Source organism: Charadrius vociferus, unplaced genomic scaffold (assembly GCF_000708025.1).
Source record: "Charadrius vociferus isolate BGI_N301 unplaced genomic scaffold, ASM70802v2 scaffold329, whole genome shotgun sequence".
NCBI classification, from domain to species: domain Eukaryota; kingdom Metazoa; phylum Chordata; class Aves; order Charadriiformes; family Charadriidae; genus Charadrius; species Charadrius vociferus.
The window spans coordinates 814,200-839,770 of NW_009649982.1; the positions used below are offsets into that span (position 1 = coordinate 814,200).

At 41.7% G+C, this 25,571-nt stretch overlaps 1 protein-coding gene across 2 annotated transcripts; it reads left to right on the plus strand.

Annotated features, from left to right (window-relative positions):
* Positions 1–576: 576 nt before the first annotated feature.
* On the plus strand, positions 577–24,763 carry ST3GAL6 (ST3 beta-galactoside alpha-2,3-sialyltransferase 6). 2 transcript variants are annotated; one of them, XM_009891618.1, is made up of 9 exons: positions 577–673; positions 2,830–2,907; positions 6,403–6,506; positions 7,780–7,843; positions 14,436–14,531; positions 16,742–16,928; positions 18,008–18,145; positions 21,754–21,906; positions 24,097–24,763. In XM_009891618.1, exons 1-9 carry the CDS (start codon positions 585–587, stop codon positions 24,175–24,177), a joined length of 990 nt encoding a protein of 329 aa, XP_009889920.1. In that variant the 5' UTR covers positions 577–584; the 3' UTR covers positions 24,178–24,763. The 2 variants fall into 2 exon arrangements, with proteins under 2 accessions (XP_009889920.1, XP_009889921.1); XM_009891619.1 differs by lacking the exons at positions 577–673; positions 2,830–2,907; positions 6,403–6,506; positions 14,436–14,531 and having other exon boundaries at positions 7,788–7,843; positions 24,097–24,225.
* The last annotated feature ends 808 nt before the right edge of the window (positions 24,764–25,571 follow it).

Below are 25,571 nucleotides of genomic sequence, written 5' to 3' on the forward strand. Positions count from 1 at the left end.
TATAAATGTCCAAAACCAGACTTAAAAAATAGTCAATGATCCTAAAAAAGCCAGTAGCAATTTGTGGCAGCTCATACCTTGTTCTGCTTCATTGGCATAAATCTATCTGCCTCCTGCAAAGTGCTAATGCTTGTTTAACTGTGTAATTATGGAAATTGATAGTGGGTGGTGCAAGGAAGAGAAGTGCAGGTACCTGTAAAGGCCAGCTTCTGACCCAAGAGGATGGTTTCTTTGGGCTGCCAGTGGGCAGAAAAGACCTCCTACTCTGACATGCTCCTTGGAGGGCCCATCTTCCTTCTGTGTCTTCAGAGAAAACCTAAAAGTGAGCCTCTCTCAATGCTTCTGTGTTACTGTGCAGAGTATGCACATGTGGTAAGTGCAGAACAGTGTTTAGCTCCTGTCACTGGGACTTTGTGTGACAAATCAAACTGAAGTGATCCCCTGTCAAAATTTGTGGTGGTGGAGAATAGCTGTAATAATGATGATTTCCTTTTGTAAGTTTCAAGATGCTTTATAAAAGTTAATAGCATAACATGGATTTAAAATTCTTGTTTTGTTTTTCTTGCATTTCAGGTCTACCAGTCATGAAACGAATTCTTCTGTTTTTTATCCTGGCAGCTGCGGTTATGTATGGTATACTGCATGGAAATCTGTGGAGAAATAACCTCTACTGGTATGGTGATACTTTGTTTGCATGTAATGCAGACACCCTCATGGCTGTGAGAGAAGTGGCTGTGAGTTGCTTTATAACTGATCAGCTGTTTACTAGTAATCAACAGAACTGATTACTACTTTGTGTGCTTTTGTGGGTATGGGGGGTTTGGTTGTGTTTGGTTTTTTTTTTTTGTACAGTGAGGGAATGAATGTGATTGTTCTGTCTTGTTACCCCTTCTCTTGTGTCACTTTTAAACCTAGTAGTTGATTTGAGCTTCGTTGTGTGGAAAGGTCAGGAACCTCAGAGATAGGGAGCCCCTCTGAGTTTCATGAAAATAGATGTTCAGGTGCAGAGAGATATCTTATTTGTGTATCATGTGTCCATATTTCCCCCCACCCCATGTGTGTTTTGTGTTAGCTTGTTCGTTTAGAGGTCTGACAAATGATATGGGAGGGACCTGCTCCACACAGGGGAATAATTGCAGGAGTAGTGGGCACCTTTTGAAAAGCTGAAACTTGTGGAGTCCCAGTGACAACCTTGTGGGACATGAGCCTTTGCTATCTCCAGCCTGCATGGGACAGGTGGCTTGGGACCTAAAATTCAGGTTGCTTATTGAAAAAGTTGAGTTTCCATTGGCCTTTGCACAGCTGTAGCCGGGACTGACCAATGTGTTTGTGTTATGAAGATAATAGTGATAGCTTTTAAAAACAGTGATTGATGTGCCTCTATCTGTCTTGTTTGTAGCATACAGTTCTGTTGTGGTTTCTCTTTATAGCAAACCACAGCATTGTGATATTTCCCTTTTTGCAGGATTAGCTTTTATGGACAGACTTCCTCTGTGAGGGCTCCTCCTTCCTATGAGACTAGTGGAGTTACCCAGTAAGTTCAGCAGTTGGGTCTTTTTGTCATGGGATTTTTCTTGTTTGGTTGGTTGATTTTTGGGCAGGTGGGAGGGATTGAGACTAAAATCCATAGCCTTTGTCTGTAGGCTCCCTGTTCAATTGGTTATTGTACAGCTGTGTCCGTTGGTTGTTTCCGTTATGAACACAATTGTAACATGTCTGGCAGAAAGGAATTTGTCCATGTCATGTTTTCAGTGTTTGTTTAATATTTATGGCCACTTAGAATGACTGTCTGTAACAAGCAATGAATTGTTGGAAGGACATTTGTTTACAACTTCCAAATTTCTACAAATCTGAGTTATACCTGAGTAAAATCAGCAGAGCTATGAGGGAAACTGTTGCGCTTAAAACTTAAAAAATCAGAGGTGTGGTTCACTTGTGATGTGCAAGTGTGTGTATAAGCAGATCTTGTGCTAGTAAATTCCTGCAATTAAGTTTGTGGGACTAATGAGAGCCTATGCTAAAACTTAAAAGCAGGTCTCTGCTCTTTCTGAAGCTGTCCTGCAAAATGCTGTCTGCTTTCCAGCAGCAGCCTCACAACAAGCTGGCCAGCTGATACATTTCACAGGGCGCTTTCTCAGTGTCAGTATTCACATGACAACTTGAGGTTACCAAAAGCAATTAACCTTAATGGTCTGTTTGGCTTGTGGTTCTAATGTGGTGGTTTCATCCTTCTGTTCTTAATGCAGCCCAGATGCACACATTGCTCACACTGAACTTTACCCTCCCTTCTGGGCTTCATATTTGTTATTAATTGGGTGAAATCGCCAAGGCGGGAATGTGCTTAGAAGCGTAAGCCTTAGCCTTGTTATGAGAGGAGTGACTTATCCCCAAAGAATCTCATTTTCTTTGAAGTACCCTATGTGGTGCTGTCTATTCCCCTCTCCAAAGAAGACTCCCCTTTCCTCTCAGAGTAGCACTGGTGATGCTGTCTGGTATGGCTGACGAGGTGATTCAGCCCAGGTGTCCTGCTTCTCTGCAGGTGGGCCTGAGATCTCACCTCTGGTTGTGGCTGCTTTGATAGTTGCCGAGCAAGGGCGGTTGCAGACCCCTTGGAGCAGCACTGTGAGATAAAAGCATTTACTAGTAAAAATAATTGTACCGCAACGAGAAAGATCCATCTTTATAATGCAGACAGAGGCAATCATAAAAACTTGGTGTGGTTTTATCTCAGTAGTCAGCTTTTACTGATTTAGCTTGTCCAAGCTTCCCTACCTTGTTGCTGCTACCTGTTCCTGCTCTTGCTATTTCTTTGAAATTCTTCTTTTGCAGGCTGCCACCTACGGCTGTGGAGAGACGGAATGCACTGGACACTTGTCTCCTGAAACCAGCATTTGAATCTTTACTGGGGTAAGTCTTCTGTGGGAAGTTGGGGTGGGGAGAAGGCCAGGCTGTGTTGACTGAGGTAGAAGTGGGCTATTTACATATTCTGGACTATTTCGCATTTTGATTCACCCCTGGAAGTACAGCTTTTGGGCTTGGGTTCATTGCTGCTTTTCCTGGTTGCGGCAACACAAATTGTTTAGCTTGCCACTCATCAGCATCTGAGCAATACCACACAACTAGCTCAAAATGGTGGTGTATGTACTGAGTAAATATATACTTCCTCTTGAGATATTGTAGCTAGTAGCAGTGTGTCGTGGTTTAACCCCAGCCGGCAACTAAGCACCACACAGCCTCTCACTCGCTCACCCCTGGTGGGATGGGGGAGAGAATCAGAAAGGTAAAAGTGAGAAAACTCATGGGTTGAGATAAGGACAGTTTAATAGGTAAAGCAAAGGCTGCACACACAAGCAAAACGAAAACAAGGAATTAATTCACTGCTTCCTATCGGCAGGCAGGTGCTCAGGCATCTCCAGGAAAGCAGGGCTCCATCATACGTAATGGTTACTTGGGAAGACAAATGCTGTAACTCCGAATGTCTCCCCCTTACTCCTCCTTCCCCCAGCTTTATATGCTGGCATGACATCACATCATATGGAATATCCCTTTGGTCAGTCGGGGTGAGCTGTCCCAGCTGCGTCTCCTCCCAACTCCTTGCGTACCCCGAGTCTACTCACTGGTGGGGTGGGGTGAGGAGCAGAAGAGGCCTTGACTCTGTGTTAGTAGAGTCAAGTTACTGCTGAGTTACTGCTCAGCAATAACTGAAATGTCTCTGTATTATCAACACTGTTTCCAGCACAAATCCAAAACATAGCCCCATACTAGCTATTGTGAAGAAAATTAACTCTACCCCAGCCAAAACCAGCACACAGTGAAACTATTTTAATGACTGAAATACAAGCCTTAATTTTTTTTTCCATGCTTTTCCTGTAAAAGAAGCCTTCATGTCCAAGACTGAAACTCAGTCATTCTGCTATTAAGAACCTGGACTTAAAAGATTAGATATTTTGGTAGCGAAGTATTTCTGTAGCAGCCAGGGACCACGGAAATTTTGAAAATATCTTCATTTTATTTGGAGAGAGGAGTATGAAATGTGCAAAAATTCATTCAGTCTTTAATGATACAATACTCTTCCCCTTCAATGGATTTTTAATGGAATTTAATTTTAATGAAATCTGGGATTATTCATGGTTTTGTTCCTCTGATAGTATTGTTGAATTGTGTGTAGGTGTCCTCCACTTTAAGGTAGTCATAGGAAGCTTCCTTTGTAAAGATGCAGTCAGATGAAAAAAGGAAGAGCTTCATCTCAAAACAAAGAAGGTATCTGGTCACAAAGGTGCTTCCAAGATGTTTGTGAGGAAATACTGGGAGTTTTTGTTACTGGAAATACAAGTCTTAAATGAGAGATTAAGCAAGTGTTACAGGACCAGAGACAAACAGGCTATATTGTTGGCTTTGAGCGAACATGTAGTATGGCCCTGAGAAAGCTTGGGAAGATGTTTAGACCACGTCTTGGCTGAAGCAGTCTTAAAGCTCTAAGGAAAGATGCCATTGCTGCTTTTTTTTTTTTTTTTGGTCCTCTTTGTGTATGAGAAAACATGGCTTTAATTCAGTGCTATTATTATTTTAAAGAACAGGAAAGGATCTCAAGTTTGTCTTCCGTGAAGCAGTCCTTTGGTCTTTGAGTTTTGGTTAGCTGCCTGTCCCAGAGAGGTGGCCCTAGGTCCCTTGCCCACAGAGTGTGCTTCGGCTGCCTCTGTGTCAGGTGCAGCAGGATAGCTCTGGTGCTGAGCAAGGGGGCAGGAGTGGACTGAGGGATGGACAGTGAGAGGAAGGTAGGTGTGGAGCTAGAACACGGTCTCTTGCATATTTCCGTAGCTCCTTTACAGAGATAGTTTGTGTGAGCTGAAGATCTGGTCTGTGCACTTCGGTAATAGCCTGGGGAGGTTGAAAGGATTTCTAACCTGGCAGAATTATTTATTGGAAAGGAACCAGAGCAAGAAGAGCTAGAATTAAGAATCTCTTTGCAGTAGGTAAATTATTTATTATGTCTAAGCTTGCCAGCTGCTTCTGAACAGCAAGGCAAGTTATTAAATTTAATACATATGTTTAGTGCACAGTGTCTCAAAGTTAGCTGGTCTTGCTTAGTTAACCTACGGCCCAGTTCTTGGTGTGTGGTCTGTGGTGTTTTGTTGTTTTCTTTTTTTTCTTTTTACTGTTAGTATCTTCTGAATAAACAGAGGATAGAGTGAGATACTTGATTTGTTAAACTGAGAGGGAAGGGTTTTTAACAGCTATTAATATTCTTAATGGAGAAATGAGTCGTGTGCTGGCTGTGGGTATTTATGATCAACACTAGGCTTTCTCACTGACTGTATACTTCTGTGTTAAAATTTTAATATAAGACCTAGTATGCAGCATTGCTATGAAGTCAACCAGTTCAGTGAGTGGGTGTTGACTTAATTCCAAGGTGAAGCCAAGGGCATGGTAGCACATGACAGGATTGGGTCCACTGTTCACTTGTGTGGCTTGACTTGGCAGATTTGGTAAAAAGAGACAACCCTTGTCTGTAGTTACTGTCTTTTGAAGAAGTGACCCATTTTTTCTATCTTGACACTTAGAAAGTGTGATGCCCTCGTGTTCTAGTTTGCTGGAGGAATGCGCTTTTAAAGCAAACCTCCTTGTGATCCCCCCCATGGCACGCTTCTTGTCACAGGGTGGCCCTGGCACATGTGCACTGGGTTCCTTTTGGACGTCTGACTTCTGGCTAAGCCAGAAGATGTGCTGCAGGAGCACCCCTGATATGCTGCCGCTGCCAAGGGGTGTTCAGACTGTGGGACCTTACTAGAGTTAATCCAGAGTACAAAACCTCGAGTTGTGTAATGTGAACATGAGAACTCCATACTTTTTTTTTGCTGTACGGATATAGCCTTGTTGCCCCAAACTACTTACTAATGTCAACACTGCCATAAAGTGTCACTTGTTTGGAATGGGAGCGCATCTCAAATAAGCTGATATCTTCAGGATGTGGTATTTTCAAGTTAAAACACCTTGTTTCAAATTCCATTAATTGGTTATGCAGCATTTTGCAGTTCTCTGCAACTTCTGTTATGTACTTTTCAAACCTGAAGTTATTAATTGTCTTTCTGGGTTATGTATTCTTACGTATGCTGTCTCATTGTGTAAGCTTTCAGTCATGTGACTTTTTAATGACTCTATATAACTTCTACTAACAGAAATCATTTTATCTCACTCTCTGCCTATATTTTCCATTATAAAATCTTCCCCTTCTTTGTCACGTACTTGCTTTCTCTGTGTTTGAGTTTTCTTTTTTTAAAAATTGTTAATACTTGAAGTAGGATAAAGCTTTTTTTTTTTTTTTTAAGCAATTGTATGAATTACTGGCTTATTCAAAGACATCATGCAGATTTTTTGAAACTTTTTACTTTTTCGTTTCATTAGTGTTGACAAAATATACCCGTTCCTGTGCGCTAATGATTTTATCAGAGTGGCGGAATTCCATGGGAGCGATAAGTTTGAACTACCTTATGGAATAAAGAGAGCAGGTTTGTTCTCCCCACATACCTTGTTTTTAAACAGAAATACCTAAATGTTGTGTAAAGCCACCTGAATCTCTGGCCCAGGTCTTTCGTATTCACCGATGCCAGTCCTTTTGGGGGTATCGAGCAGTGACGTAATGGTTTCATTTAGTCCCTCTGACATGGCACCTTCCTGTTCTTAACAAATAAAACACCGTGTTGGGGTTACCTCACTTAGCAGAGAAGCTCCAAAAAGGGGGGAGTGAGGAAGAGTGGAGCTTATTCAGCTTCCTTTTATTTGTATGTGGGCTACAGTGGTGAAGATATTTAGCTAGTGCTTTTCTATGTGAAATATTAGCTGGGTCAGTCGATGGGGTTCGATTAGCACACCTAAGCCGATTGGGATCCAGAGTCCTACCAAGGCAGAAGTCCCCACGTTGGGGCAGTTACATCAGCAAAATTTGCCTTTTACTGCTCGTGCCTGCTGCCTGCGTTGGTCAGGGCAGAGTAGACAGTGCCAGACACCCTAAGGTTCTTTAGTGCCCTTGTGGAAAGGGTTATAAAATCTTAAGTCTCAGAGTTTTTAACACTGAACAGTGCATCTTCCTATTACCCTGCGGATCTGGGCTTTAGACTCTCTATTTGTCTTCTATCAGTGTAAGAAGGATGGTGCTTTTTCCCCTCACCTCTGGGGTTGTGGTGAGGAAGAGTACGTTTGGGAATGAGTTGAGGCACCTTCTCAGTTAGAGGCACGTGGAGTGTCCAGCAGGTGCCTGCCTACCAAGGGAGGGCTGGGAAGGTGCCTCTGCCCATCTTTGCCGGTGAGCACAGGCTGGTTTGATGTCTTCTCCCAAGACAAGTAATGCTGTTACTGTCCCTGGCTGTGTGGCCCCTCCTCTTGGGTCAAGGCTGCTTCTGTTTCAGCTGAAGGTAGGGAGGAGAAAAAACAAAGTCAGATATGAGGCAGGTCTTGGAAACTATTCCGATGCTTATTTCCTGTAACAAAGAATTTGTTTGTTTTTTTTTTTTTAATACAAATCCCATGCTATTTTCCAACAGGGAAGTGTTTGGACAGGAAAAGTTACATAGAGAGGAGCTCTGATAAACCTGAATTCCTTGGCATCGTTGATCAACCTGTGGCCCTAAATTAGAAGTGGTTTTATTTTGAGGTTTTTATATACACAGTGTATAAAAAAACCTATTATGTCTGAAAATGCTGTAATCAGGGTGGCATGCTTATTTTTCTGTTGGAAAGCACTGAATATTTTAATTAATCATCTCCTTTGTATTTGCTTTCTAGAGCAATTTTTTCGTTTAGCCCTTTCAAGACTGCAGAACTGTGGACTTTACAATGAAGATGACAGGTGAGATGGTTTATTTTCTACTGTTCATTGTATTTTTAATATTTAGTATTTGTCTGAAAAGGAATGTCAGTGGCATTATCCTAAAATTGCCCAAGTTAGTCAAGATGCAGATCTGACCAACACTGTCCAAGCAATCTGTAACTGATGCCAAGATTTAAATAAGTTTGATTTTTAAACATACGTGGCACCAGCATTCAAGAATAATTTTTCTGTGGGGAAGCTTAAACTTACAGGCTCCTTTTTATAAGTTTATTAGGAATTCTCTAGCTGAATGCAGTCCTATCTTTCTGTAGTCTCTTTTTATACTAGAGGAAAGTGAAACCACCCCTTAAAAATTGAATGTGATCTCCTCTTTTGAAGTCATTATTAGTATAAGCTAGAGAATGTTTGAGATAAGCAGACGCAAAGTGATGACTGTTTTTCTACACAAAAGAAATCTTACGCATATGCCGGTGCCACTGTATCCGCTGGCCTGCTGCACACACCGTTGTTCATATGTATGCTCAGCTTCCTTTCCCGTGAATGCGGGAGGCAGAGGCAGCCAGGAAAGGCTGTTCCTGGCATTTCGGGAGTAACGAGGGTGTGGCACAGAGTGGAGCATGCCTTAGATAACTCGCTTCCCATGCGTTAGATTGTCCTGTTTAAAAATCTCTTGGTTAGAAGGCAATTCTACTGGGATTTTTTGTTTGTTTGTTTTTGGAGGGCCTTTCTATGTGTGTGTGTCTTGTTGGTTGTTTTGTTTCATTTTGGGGTTGTTTTTTTTTTTTGTGGAGGTAGTATAGTAGGGTTGGCAAGTATACTAAAGTCCTGTGTTTACCAAGTGATGCAAATGATTTCTTAGATTTGCAGTGTAGCAAACGGGCTGACAACCTGCCATATATCGTGTTAATATGCAGGCTTCTTAATAGAGTTAAATGCAAATAATGCTGAGGTTGGCTGTACTTGGTTTTGTTTTTTTAATCAAGGAGATCAAACAGAAGTTTGTTGCTTCAAGCCAAATGCCAGGATCACATGTTAATTAAAGTTGGGTGGAATATGAACAAAATAATTGGTGTTCAAGCCCAAGAATTATCTTGGTTTTAACACACAGTTTTTTCTTTTCACCTACTGTACTCCTTCCTTTCCCTGTGTTTAGTTTCTAGGATGTTCAGGTTTATTCTGAAGGAGAGAGGGGAAAAAAAACCGAAAAAACCCCCATTGTCTATCACGAGCATGGTAAATGGGGAAACTTATACAGAATTGGCTGACAAAGGCTAGTCTTTTGTCTAGAGTTTGAAGGATAATGCCAAATGTTGTATTACAAATTTCCTGAAATCCCAAGTTCAGCACTATAATCGTTTTGGGTGTAAAGTAGAGGCACTTGCAGTACAGCATAGTACCTTTAAAATGGAAGTGTCTGTCCTATAGATCAAAAGTAAGGTAATTGGTATTCTTTGAATGTAGAGTTTTTGAGATATAGATATGTTTAGTGGTTCTGGGAAGTATGCTTCATTTTCATAGAAGTAATATACTTTAGTAGTACTGAAGCAGAATGAGAACTATTACTATTTAATAGGCAGTAGTATAAATAAATCAAATGTACAATGACTTCATACAATGTATTCTTTCTAGATCCATCAGGTTTTGTGTATAGCACTGTTAGGGCATGAATCACTGTAGTAAGGAAGAGCTTTTATATATACATTAAACCAAAGTACAGTGGCTTTTAAATGTGAAACGCTTTGGGAATTAATCCTAACAACATTCTCCAGTAATATGACAATAGAATTATTAGGCAGTTCTGTATTGCTGCCACCTAATTCAGCCTTCTTGGCAGAATGCAATCTGAATTTCCCTATAAACTTTTCTTGAGGCAGAGTAGGGGGACCTGCTATGAAGTATTTTAACAAATATTAAGCTATATGAGCACCAAATCTATGGTGCTCACGTAGCTGTATTTGTGTGTGACTTAGGTAAAACTGTACACAGTGAGCTACAAAGGATTTTTTTCCAAACAGGGCCGTTTTCCAAACTCGGGTGGAATTCTCACTGTGTAAAGGTCTAGCTCCCCAAAACTGTTTGGAAGTGAACAGTGTCAGTGACTTCAATGGAAGAGACCATACGAGAAGGGTGTTCCAGGCTAGGGGTATATCTACAGCATAACCTCTGCTCTACCCACTTCCTTGTACTTATTCGCTGGGCACTCTGAGCACTCTAAGCTCAACAGCAATAAATTCTTACAAATGCATTTACACAATCCTGAGTCAACAAAATGTGACCTCTGCATCGTCTTTTTTCCAAATAACCTCAAAGGAAATAATTTGCATTCCTCAACTGACTATGGGGGTGTGTGTTAAAGGAGTTGAGGTTTAGATCTTTTCCTTTTCCGAGAAACAGTATTTCAGCGGAATGTGGAGGATGCAAGCCTTCTGATGTCTGAATGCTACATTGCCATTTAACAATATTTTTCTTTTCTAGCCTAGGAAAACGTTTCTTTTAGCATTTCACCACATAAAAAACCCAAATGTAAACTGATGCCTGGCCTTGAGATTAAGAGGCTCTTGTACACCACGTGAATAGGGCAATGGTTTGAGTGACTAAAGGGATTGCATTTATATGTTGGAGATCAGTTACCTGATTTACATCAGGATCCATTTATACTCTAAGTAGATCTCTAACACCTAAATGCAATCCCTTAGCCACTCGAACCATTGCTATAGCAATTGTTATAGCTGAAGTCTTAATATTTTTAACTTTCATCAATATCACGCTGGTGGTTGTAAGCTGGACCTGCAGACACTTTGGTCTGTTATATTTCACTTGTAACACACCTGATGTTGTTTAAGGACATCTGAATTTATTTTTCTTCTTGCCAGTTTATTGACTTGGAGAAAGGGTTAGTGTTACCCTTTGGGGTGAGTGTTTGGGGTTTTTTTAAATATGAAAACTTTATGAAAAAGGAAGCTTTAAGAAGTGCGTTTGGTAAATATCTGGGAGTAACAGTCTGCTGAAAATCAATGTGTTGATTTCTGTGATCTACAGTATGTACGGGGCAGTTTATTTAACTTAAATATCTTCGAATACAGTCCAGCCTTGCTACATATTCTTTATCTCCATATCATATGTCAGTTTCCTATGATACTATGTTCTGTTTTTTTTTACTGTAGCATAAACTCCCTGCTTATCCTTGTCAGTGGAATCTGTGCTACTGTGGACGTAGACCTATGATCATAACTGGAGACAGTTGAATACTGGAGGGGGGTTGAGGGGATGAGACAATTCAGAAAATAGCACATTCGTGCCAGACTTCCTGTTTGAGTTGGCCTGCTCTGACTTCCTGAGCTTGACAGAGATTAAAAGCTGGTCTTTCTAATTTGTTTGATTGTATTTATGACTCTATTCGCGTACAATTCATCATGAGTATTTGATCTGCTTGTTGACTTTATCCATTTAAAAAGTTCACATACCAATGTTAGATGCGTTATTGGTTATTTGAAGGCAGCTGGTAACTTTATTTTTGAGTATGCGTGTTATTAAGGGCACTGGAGTTTGAAAGCCTAATCAAACTTCATTCTGTTTTCCATCCAAGTAGTATTAGTCAACTCTTAACCATGAACTGATCTGGTCTGCATCCGTCAGTAAGAGGGAAGAGAGTTCAGATTTGACTCGAGAGCAGCTGCCCAGCTTCTGTAGCTGCGTGAACCTGACTTGCCCGGTTCTAAAGTCATGTTTTATTTTACCCTTCCTGCCCTGAGTGTACTCTTCTACACCACAACTGCACAGTGCAAAGAGGAGAAACCGAAGAGCTCTTCAGTTTTATACCAGAGTGGAAGGTGTTTCAATAGCTAGGGGTTGACATAGCAAAGAAGCTTCTTAAATCGTAGCCTCTGCCAAAAAATGGAAGGTACGTAATAAGGATTCACTTAAAAGTCATCTACAAGGGACAGAACAAGCAGTGCTTCCTCAGAGTAACATTTTGGCTGTTTATTATGGTCAGAATAATTCAAATAACTTGTAATGGAGTTGACATAGTTTTTGTGAACTCACAGCAAGTAGTCAGAGAGTATGAAAGAAAATATTCAGCAAGATTAGGAGCAATGTTATTGAGACCTGAAGATGAGTTCATACATGGTGTATCAGTCACTGCCAAACCAGGGTGTCCACCAAGCATTGGCAATGGATGCTCTAGCCAGAAGGTACCACCAGGAGTTGGAGTATGAGTAGCAGTTTAGGATTTGCATTGTGGTGATGAAGTTTGTACCTCAGTCACCCAGCTGCGGCCACGTAACTTCTGGTGACGCTGAATTCAGAGGTTTGAGATGATTGAAACTTTCAGTGATTTAGAGGCATGCTGTAAATGACAGGAAAACGTGATACAATCATACACTAATTCTGTGCTTCTTCCCTGTCTCCCTCATTCCGTCTCCATCACTTGCTGATCATGGTTTTTGTCCAGTTTTCCTTTTTCCTTTCCTGTTTCTTGTCGCTGTTGCTTCTCTGTAGTACAGGATCTTGCTTTGAGATCTATAATACAGCTGCAAATAACAGTGTAATTCAGGAAAAGGGTAACTTCTGCTCCCTTCCTCCTGCTGTAAAATTTGCAAGAGGCATATGTTCATCAACCTGCTTTCTCAGGATATCTTAAAACTAGATTGAAAAACTAATTGGAAAATTAATAGGCTGAGTCAGTCTTGGAGTATAGAGGGAAGGGTTTGGCGGGTGTAGAGGTAATAGGCATACTGAGGACAGGATGGTGTAACAGGTTTTCACCCCTCTGATTTCTGTGGTACTAAGTCACATGACTTTGTGGCATTAGCTGGAAATATTTTTATGAATGCTTGACTTCTACTAAGCTGCTTAGGAAACGCTAGAGAGAAGTGTACCAGCTTTTCCCATGTCACCCCACTCTAAGAGCTGCATTTAGCAGCACTACATACATACGTATATATCTCTCTATATACAAATTTTTCAAGTCATCTCCCTCTGCAGATATGGCCCCAGAGCAGCAAGAGAGAAGGTGCCATCCCAGCATTTCTTTTGAAATACAGTGCTTTTTACAGTTGGCATTTATTCTCATCTTACCTTTCCTGTAAGCTTCAGGTTTTCAGCATTGCTTTGGGGCCCAGTTTCTTTTCCCTAGCCCACACGCAGTACAGCATAATTGTATTAACAGGTCTGTAGGAAATACAGGGAACTGCTTTGTACGTTGAAATGTCAGTCAGTCTCAACTGGAACAAGCTGTTTTCATTCAGTTCTCCTCACCTGAGAAAACAGGTTGGACCATCTGAGGAGAAAGATGTTAATTAGTCTGCATAAAGTGGCACACTGGTCATTTAATACAGATTATAGTACTCCTTGGGACACAGTCCTGGGGTCCCCTGCAGTAAGAAATGGCATAGAGCCTTTTTCTTATTTGAAGAACCCTGGGAGCAGGGTGTTGGGAGCTGACTCATCCTCGGTAAGCCATGAACCCGTTTGTGTCGGAAGAAAATACCAACGTTTTTATTTTGCAGTTGTTCCTGCTGCAGCCAAGTTGAACAGCTTTTGCTCTAAATAAAGAAGCATTTTTACATTAAAACAATTGTGCTTGTTCTGTAAGGACAATTTGCAATCTTATACATTGGATATAAACCTTCCTTAAAGAGGGAAAATTTCTTGAGTAAAGCACCAGCAAGCCTGTCAGTGCACTTTTCTTTTTTTTAAGCACAGCACACATTGTACTAGCATTAAAATAAGACAGCAGAGATCAAAAGACACGCTTAAAAAATCTAGGATACCATTAGAATTTACTTTCATAAGTCTGTATTTGCAGAATACCTTTTACCTTTTTTGGGTGCTTTTTAACTCTGCATGTATTCTAAATTTGAATGGAGTTACTATTTTGTTTGGATGTAGCCTAAGAGCTAATTTGTAGCTCATAGTGTTTTATATACTTAGTAATGCTGTCTAATTTAAATCTAGTCCCATGAGAATGTAACTTTAAATCAAGTGCATCCTTCCTGTTATGTCATGACAGCATGCACTTCAGTGCATGTTTAGACAGCACTTTCTAAGTCGAGGGAGAAAAATCAACATGATTATATTCATTTGAAGAGCCATCACGTGTGTCATTTGGGCAGAGGTTTTTTACATGTACGGTTCAGAGGCCTGTAAGGTAAATTGTGAACCTAAATCTTGCTGCTTTAGCTTATGTTGGAGATCTCTAGAGTTGTGGAGAAGCACCTTAATTTGAGTTAGTTTTTCCAGACATACTCTATCCTGGTTGGTATACCCCCAGACTGGGACAAGTTTGAAGCTAATAGGTAATTTATCTATGGCACCCATAGCATCAACCAGTTAGATGACCTTAAACAGCAAACCACGAGAAAAAGGACGTATAAAAACAGTTTTACACAAGAGAAGCCATTTCCTGACTTTGGCAGTCCCTGAAATAATGCAGCTACATTTTTAGAAAGCAGCCTTAGCGTGCGATACAGGATTGAGACCCCTCTGTAGGGGCCAAGGAGTGTAAAGGACCTCAGTTACTAAATAAGCCAGCTAAATGCAAGTGTATCATTAATAACAATATGAAGCAAGGGATGTTGTGCATATTAAAGATTCTGTTTTTCTGCAGCATTGCCTGTCGACGGTGTGTTGTGGTCGGTAATGGAGGAGTACTTCGAAATAAGACGTTAGGGGAGAAAATTGACTCGTATGACGTGATAATAAGGTAAATGGGATCTCCTTTTCATTTTGTGTACCTGCAAAGAATTAACAAACTTTTGCTGTCAGCTAGTAGCCTTGGAGTTCAGTTGTTATACAATGAAAATGTGTAAAACTTCCTGTTTTACTTACTCTGTTACAGCCTTCGTTTAAAAAAAAAAAAAAAGAGGGAAAAATGGATCAGTATTTTATTACACAGGCTGGTTGATACAGGGGAGGAAGGATCACTGGGTGGTCAGTCTGCCCCCAGTACAGATACACGGGTGCAAGATGCTGCCATCGGGGATGGTTTCAAATATGATACAGCCCGGAGCCCTGCATGTGCCCCTCGCTGTGAGCCAGCATCCCAGGCAGCCCTGCCTCTTCCCTTCCACACCATGCCTGTCTTACCCCCGTGCTGGCGTATGCGTTGCTTGGAGTGGATTAAACGTAATGTTTGCTGGGAAATCTATCTCGAGGCACGTGTCAACTGGAGGATGATGATGTCTGCTCCGTTTTCTCAAGCATGTTGGTTCATATTGGAAGTTTGAGATGCCTCGGCCTATCAGAGGATGCTGGGGTCTGAAGAAGAGGCATCTGGACTAGGGAAACTGGGGAAGTGCTCAGAGAGGAACAGGCAAGGAGGGAGTCAGGGGGGAGCTCAAATGACAAGCAAACTGAAAATGGACTATTTGGCTAATTACAAAAGAATTTTCTGGACATTAAGAGAAAGATAAATCAGTTTCTCCTTTGCAGGAACTGAGATGGTAACTGATTAAACAGCCCTTGTGCCTGTAGATACCCTGTCAGATAGTATGCCTGAACCTGAGCTGCCATTTCAGTTTGTTTGCTTCAGCATTGTGTTGAACGTTGAACAAAGTCTCAGTTTTGTTAATTTGCCATCAGTGCTAATGCTCATTGTAGTAATAGGTTTCAGTCTTCAGGCACTACTGGAAAAAGTTGTATACCAATCCTGGAGTTTGACATGCATTTAAAAACGTCCTGATAAGCTAGAAATGAATACATGCAATTCTTCAGTTGTAGCTCCTCTTATAACCTTAAACCTATAGAAAGTGAAGCATGTAAAATATCCCTTTTATTAGGAAAATTTACTTGCCTGACACCTTTGTGTTTTACAAACAAAAAAAACCAAACCCTACCTTGCACTTACTTTCACTGTAGTATAATGATGCAGGGGTGCTCCGTGGATTATTCTTAAGCTCTTTCAAGTATTTGGGCTCCTTGTAGATCTGCCTATTCTTCTTAAAATGGAAATCTTTATGTAGAGTCGTGTCACACATTTAAAAACAGCTCTAAATTCAAAACTGTTTCAGAAATGCAGTACACATTTGTTTACTGTGAATGAACAAAGAAGTGGTGTTTGCATTCAGTATTGAATGACAACTTCTGATAAAACTTTGAAATATTTCCTTGTCTGCATACCTTGTTTTACAAATGTTTGCTCTGAAGCAGTGTGCCTGATATTCTGAGCAGTCAGCCACACTGGCAGGAATGGAGCATACAGAGACTCCCCGAATTCTTCAAAGAACATACAGTACACCCACCAAGCAAAAACTGCAAGACGGAGACATAAACACAGCCCTTCTAACACCTCAGAGCAGAGGGACCTGACCCACCTGCTCACTGCTTATTAATCTGTTATATACCAATGTATATCCCAAAGCAGTGGCAACTGTGCAAGTAAAATAAAAAAACCCCAAAAAACAACACAACACCCCAAACCCCTCAAACAAACAAAAAACCAAAAAAAGCAAACGTAAAGATGTATCAGCATCAGGTATGCAGTCATAATCCCTGTATGCTGTAGACAGTGAAGAATCTTAAAACATTCTTGAATTGCGTCCTGTATGATCATCTAGTAGCATGAATGGAGCAGTAGGTAATTCTCCGAGCCGGATATTCTCTTTGGTCTTCTCCAGTTTCTGTGTTTGAGCCAAATCAGGCGGCCTTCTGCTCAAGTGACACACAATAAGCAATCGTGCAATTGTATTCTAAACCACCTTGGCCAAGATCCCGTATGTGCTTGATCCCTCTGAGTTGGAGGGATGAGTGCACCTGATAATTGCTCATCTACCATGTAACATGATAAGCAAATGCTGGGCTGCTAAACCTTCCTGTACCTGGACATGTTGTCTGCTCCACAGACTAATGCATGTGCCAGCCACCGCACAGTAAGGATGTGGGTGGGGTAGTCATTGCTGTCTCTGTCCTCTGCAGAATGAATAATGGCCCTGTTATAGGGTACGAAGAGGATGTTGGGAGGAGGACAACTTTCCGCCTTTCTTACCCGGAATCCATCTTCTCAGATCCGATTCACTATGACCCTAATACGACTGTTGTCCTCATCGTCTTCAAACCACGTGACTTGAAGTGGCTTTGGGAGATACTGGGCGGTCAGAAAATAGTGAGTTTAATTATTTGTGCAGTTTGGCTCAGCTTGCCCCACACCTCTCACATGAAATACCTGTTTTGCTTTTAACCTTAGTCCTCTCCTAGCTGGATCTTCTAGTCAGTTTGCTCCAATATTCCTTTTCCGTAAATGCTTCTGTCTTCTTTCTGACACACGTATTTGATCGGTTCCTCAGCCCAAAGCAGTTTTGGTCTTGGAAATACCTTTTTATCCTCTTCCTAGTTCTGTTTCATATTCTGACATGCACATTCCAGCCATTTCACAGTTTATTTTATCATGCTTACTTGGTGGAATTGCAGAATAATGTTGGAAGGGACCTCTCTCTCGAGGTCTTAAGTCCAAAACCTTGTTGAAAGAAAACAGAGCAAAGTTCAAAGCTGTACGGGGTTCTCAGAGCATTGTCTGGGTAAGTTTTGAGTATTCCCAAGGATATTTCTACAACCTCTGTTTCAATGCTGCAGCGCCCTCCCAGGAAAGAATTTCTCCTCATCCTTTCACTGTGCTCCTCTGAAGCAGTCTGATCCTGTCTCTTTTTGTAAACCCCTCCTAGATAGTTGAAGATGGGCTGAACAAACCCAGTGTCCTCAGACCCTTCTTGTTTGCTGTGCGCTCTGAGTGCTCAGCTGTTTTAGTGGCTGCCTGCTGAGCTTGCCTCAGTTTGACACGCTCTCTTGCACAGGGGGGGGAGCCCAAAACAGCATTTGTGAGGTTGCAGAAAGACACAGTACAAAATACTTGAGAAGGATAACTTCTGTCTGCCTGTTCTCTATGCTTTCAGTAATGTGGCCAAGCACACGAGCATTTACTGTCTGCAAGGCGCACTGCTGGTGCTTGTCGTCCATCAGACACCTTTCTCCAAAGCTGTTCTCCAGCCAGCTGGCCCCAACCTCTGCTGCTGCAGTGGGTTATCCTGTTGCATGAGTACAATTTGGCACATGTTTATGTTGAACCTTGGGAGGTTCAACACTCCTCTTCTTCCTCAACCTCCTGCCCTTGGATTTTATTCTGGGTAGAGTTGCTACAGAACCAAAATCCAATAGCTGCTAAAATGTGTATTTGCTTTCCTGTTACAGAGTGCTAAAGGCTTTTGGAAGAAACCAGCTCTGAACATGATATACAAATCTAGTCAAATCAGGATTCTTGATCCCAGCATCACCAGAAAAACAGCTTATGAATGGCTTAATTTCCCAACAAGATTTCCCAAGAAGGAGGTAGGCTTTTTTCTTCTGTGTCTTTTAGTTTTGTGCAACCAAATGTGTACTCAGAGGTAATTATCTCTTTATTATAGTGGATTATGTTAGAACATCTTTTAGGTTCACATTACAGTAGTTTACATTTAAATTGTGCTCAAAAGAGATGGGGAAAATGGAATCGAGAAAGAGAGTGGGTAGCCTTGTATGCCAAAAATCTCTTTATGCATTCTAAAATTAGTATTAAATGAGACTGCTTTTGCAGACAGACATAATGTCTTTTACAAAATTGGGAAAAGCAGACAGTCATTAGAACATGGCAGATCCAAGAGCCTCTAGAAATATTAAGGAATCTTGAATTTTTAAATGAAGGGTGTCTTATAGTTTTTTTAAAAAAAAAACCCACCCCCCAAAAAAACCAACAAAACAAAAAACTGAAAAAAACCCAACCCCCGCACACCAAACAAACAGAACCCAACAACCCGGTAATTCTAACACTGCTGCAGTTTCACTCCGCTGGAGGCGGGTAGTGGCTAGGGAGCATACAGGATATTCCAGCCCCACGCTAATGTCATATGTCTAGCAGCATTCTTGTGCTTACTGATTTGATGCCAAGCATTCTAATGAGTTAACCAATAATTTAGACATAAAAATACACTTTAACGGTCAGTTTTTGACTGAAGAATGTTTCTGATGAAAGGTAAGGCTTTGAGCTGTGACCTCCCTTGCGCAGTCAGGACTGACCACGTGCTGTTTAGCATAAATATGGTTCCCTGGGCTCACAGCGTTGCACAGAGCTGCTTCATCGGGATCAGCCAACTGACAAATGTGGAAACATTTGACAGGCTCTCACTGTGGAGTATCTACCACAATTTTTTTCTGGTTTAATCTTTCTAATATTTGAGGGAGTTTATTTTCTTTTCTTTTTTTTTTTTTTTTTGCTTTTGGATGTTCTTGTGGGTTTTTTTTCTTTTTAAAAAAAAAATTCTTTTTTTTTTTTGAGCCTAATAGTGGCTTTTTCCTCCCTTATTAACTCTCAAACTGGAATACCCAGTTTGACTGCATGCTTACCAGGGCTCTGTGGCATTTCAACTGAGGGTGGGGGGAAAAAGCAGCATAGTAGTTGGGTGCCTGATGATTTCCTAAAGGACCACAGAACATCCGTGGCCTCCACGGCTCCAGAAATCCCTCCTGGTCCCGTCTCAGTGGGGGTAAAAGTAATACCAGTGCTGTCAGTGAGCCAAACGTGCACAGTGTGCTGGAGCTGGTACAGAGGCACAAGCCCCTCAGTCACTTTCGGTAACGCGCATGCTTCTCTCCTGCTTGTTGAGTGCCCCTGCCCAGCGCTGGGACAGAGTGCGTCTGTGCTTGGAGCCCCTTTCTGCCGCCTCCACATCCCACTTGCTCCATCCCAGGGATTTTGCAGCAGTGGTCAAGCTCCGGCCTGCTTGTCCTCACTTTTCTTCCCATCTCCAAGGCGAGCTGTGGCTGGGAGTCTTCGCATCTGCTGATGTGTAAGGGCTTGGTTAAGCTCCAGGTCATGCCTCAGGGGTTCCTGTTGGCAGGATGGCCTTTGGCAGGACCCCCTTTGCAGGTCATGCCTCAGGGGTTCCTGTTGGCAGGATGGCCTTTTGCAGGACCCCCTTTGGAGCTCTCTGGCTGCATAGCGCATCCCTGGGGAAGGTCCGGTGCTGCCTTTGATGTCCTGTGCTTCAGCCCCCTCTGCCTGCAGGAGATGCTGAAGACTGCTGTTGCTTTCCTTGCTGTCTCTGCCTTTTCCATTAAGGCAATCTCATGTTCCCTGTGTGTGCATTTATGCGTAGTCCAGGGAGCATTTCTCTTTTTGTTAGCGACTGTGATGGTGTTGGCAGGGCCAGGAAGAATAACTGTAAAATCGGATGTGCTACCCCAGCAGCACTGAAGTCGAAAAGTGTTGCAGAGTCATTCCAGAGCTATGCCTGTTCCCACAAAACATGACTGGCTGAACAAATTTCATTACAGGCCGAGGTAGTCTGGATATTGCTAGGGTGCTACTGTGACAATACATTTTAAAAGTAGTGCTGCTTTTTTTCTATATTCTTTTGAAGTGAACTTTATGACAGCCAAAGGTAAACAGAGCCAGTCGCAACCTGTGATGTTCCTAGTATTCCAAATAGCACTAATCCTGACTTGTACCCCCCCTGCCATAATTTTAGGTTTCTGTTTAGTATGGACATTGCAACAGAGTCACTACTAAGTTTATGATACTGGGCCCTCAGGGCAAAAAGTTATTTTGCTAACTGGCAGGAGCCCTGGGCGATAGCGTGCATTTTAAGTTGTTGGTATTGCTGGAGTACTCCAGGAGTTGTATAAAGGTACAAAAAAATCCTACATTAAAGGTGACTTTATGTCACCTTCAGTTGTGACTTTAATTAGGCTTACAGAGCTGATGTTAGTGACTTTTTTCTGGGGATTTGTTCTTTTATCATACGATACAAAGAAATATTTTTCTGTGTCATCGAGTGCATCTGCCTTCTCTCTGCACAAAGTTGTCTAGTACTGGTTTGCCTGCTTTGTTTTCAGAGGCAAATGATTTGAGCCTTGCGTAAGAGTTCAGAAAAGCATGTGATTTTATGCTCAGTTTGAGGTTTGATTGCAGCTACCAAACACATAGCTCATTTGGTCTCTGAGAAAATTGTTATTTTAGTTAGGAAGGGCATTAGTGCCTGAAAGTTTTATCAGTTTCTGGGGACATTTTTTCCCCTGTTGGTCTAACGAAAGAGTTCAATGCTCTCTGCAAACCTTGCCTCGTTTACTTGCCCAGATCATTTTAGCCGCCGCTGCTGCTAAAATAGTCAGTCATGTACTTGACTACAAGGTAGGACAGATGGTTGCAATTAGTTGTTCTATGCTCTTGTAAGATGCTCTTCGCTGTATCTATCTTTGCATAGATGTTCTATGTTGTGTCAGTTAGGTGCTTTTAATTTTGCACAGTTAAAACCTGTTTAGGGCTGGCTGTTGATGTTTTACCTTGCATTTTCTTCTGAGCTATCTCACTGTAGACTACTTTTATCTACAATTTCATTTCTTCTTATGGAAATAGTGGGGGGAGGTCTAAAGCCAGGTCCTTCTGGAAGTTCTCTGCTTTGAAAAAGTTCAAATGCAGCCAAATTTATGCAGCAGTAGTATTTATACTTTTTTATTTTGGTGTTACGAGGATTTGAGGCATGTCATGTTATTCTGTTCCTCTGGATCTCCATCATCTAGAAAATTCTGAACGCATCTGCTAATTCACTCAAACTTGGAGTGAAATGGTCTCAAATATATCCGTTTCATGAAAGCCGGTTATGGAGCAGAAGGGTGGGGAGATCTTCCTGATGCCTCTGCTGAGGGAAGGGCTATAGTATGGGCTCAGCCCTCGCTGGAAACTGGAGAATCCCAGGGAAGGCCAACATGGCAGCCACCCCAGTTATGGAAAACCTGTGCGCAGTATCTTCTTCCTTAGGAGACACGAGGGGATCAAACTACAAACCCAAATGTCTGTAGAAGAGCCAGGCTGCCTGATTTCCAGTGCCTTCCTCCTAAGGTTTGCTGTTCCTGTCAGACTGCCAGTTATTTATGTGTGCGTGCGCTTTGTGTTTCATTTTTAGAAACCCAAGCATCCAACAACGGGGCTCATTGCCATTACGCTTGCATTTCACATATGCCATGAAGTTCATCTTGCAGGCTTCAAGTACGACTTCACTGACAGAAACAGCTCTTTGCACTACTACGGCAATGACACAATGTCTCAGATGATACAGGTAACAAACACTTGTTTATGCTGAGAGAAATATAGCTGGTAACTGTGGAAGACAATTCATTGTAGCTAGAAGTGTGTACTGCAGCTCAGAAAGGCCTCCCATCTTCCGGTTCACCTGCTCATGGGTTAACATTGCTTGAATCTCTTCCTCTCTGCTTTTGTTTCTGAAAAAAGTGGATAATGCTATTTGCGTCCCTTTTGCTATGCTGTATTCTGCAACATCTGAATGAGATATAGAATCATAGAATGGTTAGAGTTGGAAGGGACCTTAAAAACATCTAGTTCCAACCTCCCTGCCATGGGCAGGGACACCTCCCACCAGACCGGGTTGCTCAAAGCCCCACCCAGCCTGGCCTTGAACACTTCCAGGGATAGTTCAATTGTGACTTTAATTAGGCTTACAGAGCTGATGTTAGTAACTTTTTTTCTGGGGATTTGTTCTTTTGTCATACAATACAAAGAAATATTTTTCTGTGTCATTGAGTGCATCTGCCTTGCATCTGCCAAGCCTGGCCTTGAACACATCCATAACTTCTCTGGTCAACCTGTTCCAGTGTCTCAACACCCTGACAGTAAAGAATTTCTTCCTAATACCTAATGTGAATCCACCCTCTTTCAGTTTAAAACCATTATTCCTCGTCCTATCACTACACTCCCTGATAAAAGAGTCCCTCCCCATCTTTCTTGTAGGCCCACTTTAGGTACTGGATGGAAGGCCACTATAAGGTCTCCCTGGAGCCTTCCATTCCATGTGTCCATTTGCATCTTCTGTTTTGCTTTGCTGGTGTTATCCTTAGGCTATGCAGCTCCTGTTGATGGAAGCATATTTGCTAGCACTGTCAGAACATGAATGGCATTGCTTCTGTTTGCATTCTCTTCTCCTTGGCAGCTACTTGAACAATTTGTCATAGTTGCCAAACTTCTTTAAAAAAAAAAAAAAAAAAAAAAAGGCAAAGGGAAATGGAAGGAGTTAAGACCTGCAAACTTGCAGTTAGAAAAGAACTGAATTTCAGAAAATGAAAGCAGAAGAGAAAAGCAGGTAGGAAGAGAAGGAACTGCTTCCAGGGGGAAGCTACAACTCGCCAGGAGAGGGAGCAGCAGGAGGCTGGGAAGCATCAGGGATGCCTTCTCCTCCCTCCTGCTTTGCTATGGTCATGCCTGTTTTCTTTTGTGTCTCTGCTCTTGCCTTCAGCGCTGTACTCTGAGCATCTCAATCTCATCCTCAATGTGAACAGTTTTCTTTTCCATGTGTGTTCCCAGTGCATGTGGGGACTATTTGCTCTCTTCCTCCCTTTCCTGAAGAGGAAGGGTAGGGGCAATGACCATAGGAGTCTCTCACGTCTCTCTGAGGACTCCTAGGTGCACGCTGCTCTGAGATAATTTTCCTCTGACACTGAATTCACCTTAATTCTGAGGGTCCTCTCTGCAGGTGCTTTTTTGCAATGTATACCAAGCTTTGGTAAGGTTGATTGCTAGTTGAATAGACGTCCATAAGTTTCCTAAAGTCTTGAAACTTTAAAAACCCAACAACTAAACAAAAACCTTATCATTAGTTCTTTAGTGGCATTAAGTTGTAAATATACTGTATATATGTAATCTTTTATGCAGTATTTGTATTATATTCATTTTAAGTTACTGGATTCAGTGTCTAAGATTGTCAGTAAACTTACTTCTCTTGTGCTGTCCTCCCCTAATGTGGGACGGATAAGGCACAGAAAATGGGTTGGTTTTGGCTTGTTGAAACTGATTGGCGGGACACATCTGATTTACAAATGCCTGATGTGTGCTTTCTCAAGAACCTGCATTGAGCTTTGAGAATTAGTTATTTCTTGACTGCTTGCGCTGTAAGTGTGGTTATGCAGCTGTTCTCTCTAAGCATGGGGAAGAGTTGGGAGAGCTGGTAATGGAAGGACTTCCGTGAGGTCAGTCTCGCCCATTCTTGCTGCTGAAGGATCATCCCTTTTGGTTTGTGTCCTAATGGAAAATCTAATCTAGTTTTGAGCAGTAGAGTCACTTGCCTGTGTTCTTGGGAGACTGCTTCATCCTTTGCTAAGAAGTCTTCTCCCCAGAGCTCTCCTACCCTTAGTATCTTCCAGGTGTCACAGGTGATTAAAGGGAAAGAACAATGAAGTGATGCTTCTGGTAATAATTTGAATTTAATTTTTTTTATTATTCCCTCACATCTCTTTAGAATGAATACCACAACATCAACGCTGAGCAGAAATTTTTGAAGAAGCTTATAGACAAGAACTTTGTGGTCAATTTGACGTGAAAGCTGAATGGAAAATACACAGAACAATCACTATTTTCAAGATTTGAAAAATTTTTATTTTTTGTATGGCATTTTTATTTTTTAAGTGCAGCATAACTGTTTACTGTTTAAAAGGAGCACAGAAACCTCACCAAGGCAGAAGCTTCTTCTAAGCCTGAGGGTAATGGACTATTGCAGAGTTAACTGAATTTCTGTGAAGCTATTTAATAATAGGAAAACCATGAAACTTTCAGCTGGAAGTATCAGGGATATATAACAATGTGATGCACATCACTTATTTATCAGCAAGAATTCTTTCCAAATGATTACTTCTCTGGAATATTTTTGTTTCTGGTGTTGTCCTCCAAAAGAGTTACACTGTCAAAAGACTGCGACAACCAATGTTTAATTAGTAGATGGATATAAAGTCTTGAATGTCTGTCTTGTAGTATGAAAATGGCTTTAAAACGATGCCTATAAATCATTACTGAGTGTTTGGGAGAAGGGGGAACATACAGAGTGTACAGGTTTTAGTCTGCCCTGCTGAGGAGGGGATGTCCATCTTCAGGAAAGAAGCCACAGCTTCTTCACTGACCATCGACTCAGAACTGCAGCCTGCCTTTGCCGCCAAAGGTGAAGACCCTTTGGTCTGATTTGTGGAGGTGTTGGTATTGACAATGCTCGCGTTGTACCCAGTTTGTGGAAAACCATACTCTCCGTGCTGTGCATCCAATAAATTTTACAGTTGGTGACTTGACTTAGAAAAGAGGGAGTATGAAGACTGAAGTGTTGTTTTCGCTACCTATGTGTCAGCTGCTTCCCCCAGACCACAACAGAAGCGTGAGCTGGGACAGAGATGTTCACACCTGAGTTCAAATTTAGAGCCAACATTTGTTGGATTCCCAGATCTCCAGGACAGGATCTTGTGTATCTTTCTATTTGCTCCCCAAGAATTGAGGTGTATATTTCCAAACCAGATAAGTCTCCTTTCTCAGATGCTGTAATGCGTTTCCACCTTTGAAACGCATCAATATGAGCAATGAATGTTCCCATCTTCAGCAGCAGAGTGTGCTTGGGAGTATCCAGGATGTACCTCAGCTGAATTACCATTTGACTTCTGTTTACCTCTCCTGTCTTGATATTTATGTTTAAAGGATGTGGTGGGAACTTACTTGGGGATTTTAATTGAAACATTTAATGGGACATTTGTTTCCTGTGTTGGTTTGTCTCAGACAAGCCTGCTGAGTAAGTTAAATCTGCCAGGGAATGGCCTTGACAGCTGTCAAAGAAGAACAAGTAGAATGCTGTTGTTCTAATTTTCTCAGAATGTATATTTTTTAAATTGTGGCAGGTTTGCTTGAAGATCTCATGGTTATCTTGATCAGAGACACCTAAAGAAAGCACAAAGAAGTCCA

Excerpts from the sequence above, each read along its gene's own strand:
- ST3GAL6 (XM_009891618.1), top strand. The coding sequence starts at position 585 with ATGAAACGAATTCTTCTGTTTTTTATCCTGGCAGCTGCGGTTATGTAT. Across the intron at positions 16,929-18,007 it reads TACTGGGCGGTCAGAAAATA|AGTGCTAAAGGCTTTTGGAA; the intron begins GTGAGTTTAATT and ends TTCCTGTTACAG. Across the intron at positions 18,146-21,753 it reads CAAGATTTCCCAAGAAGGAG|AAACCCAAGCATCCAACAAC; the intron begins GTAGGCTTTTTT and ends TTTCATTTTTAG.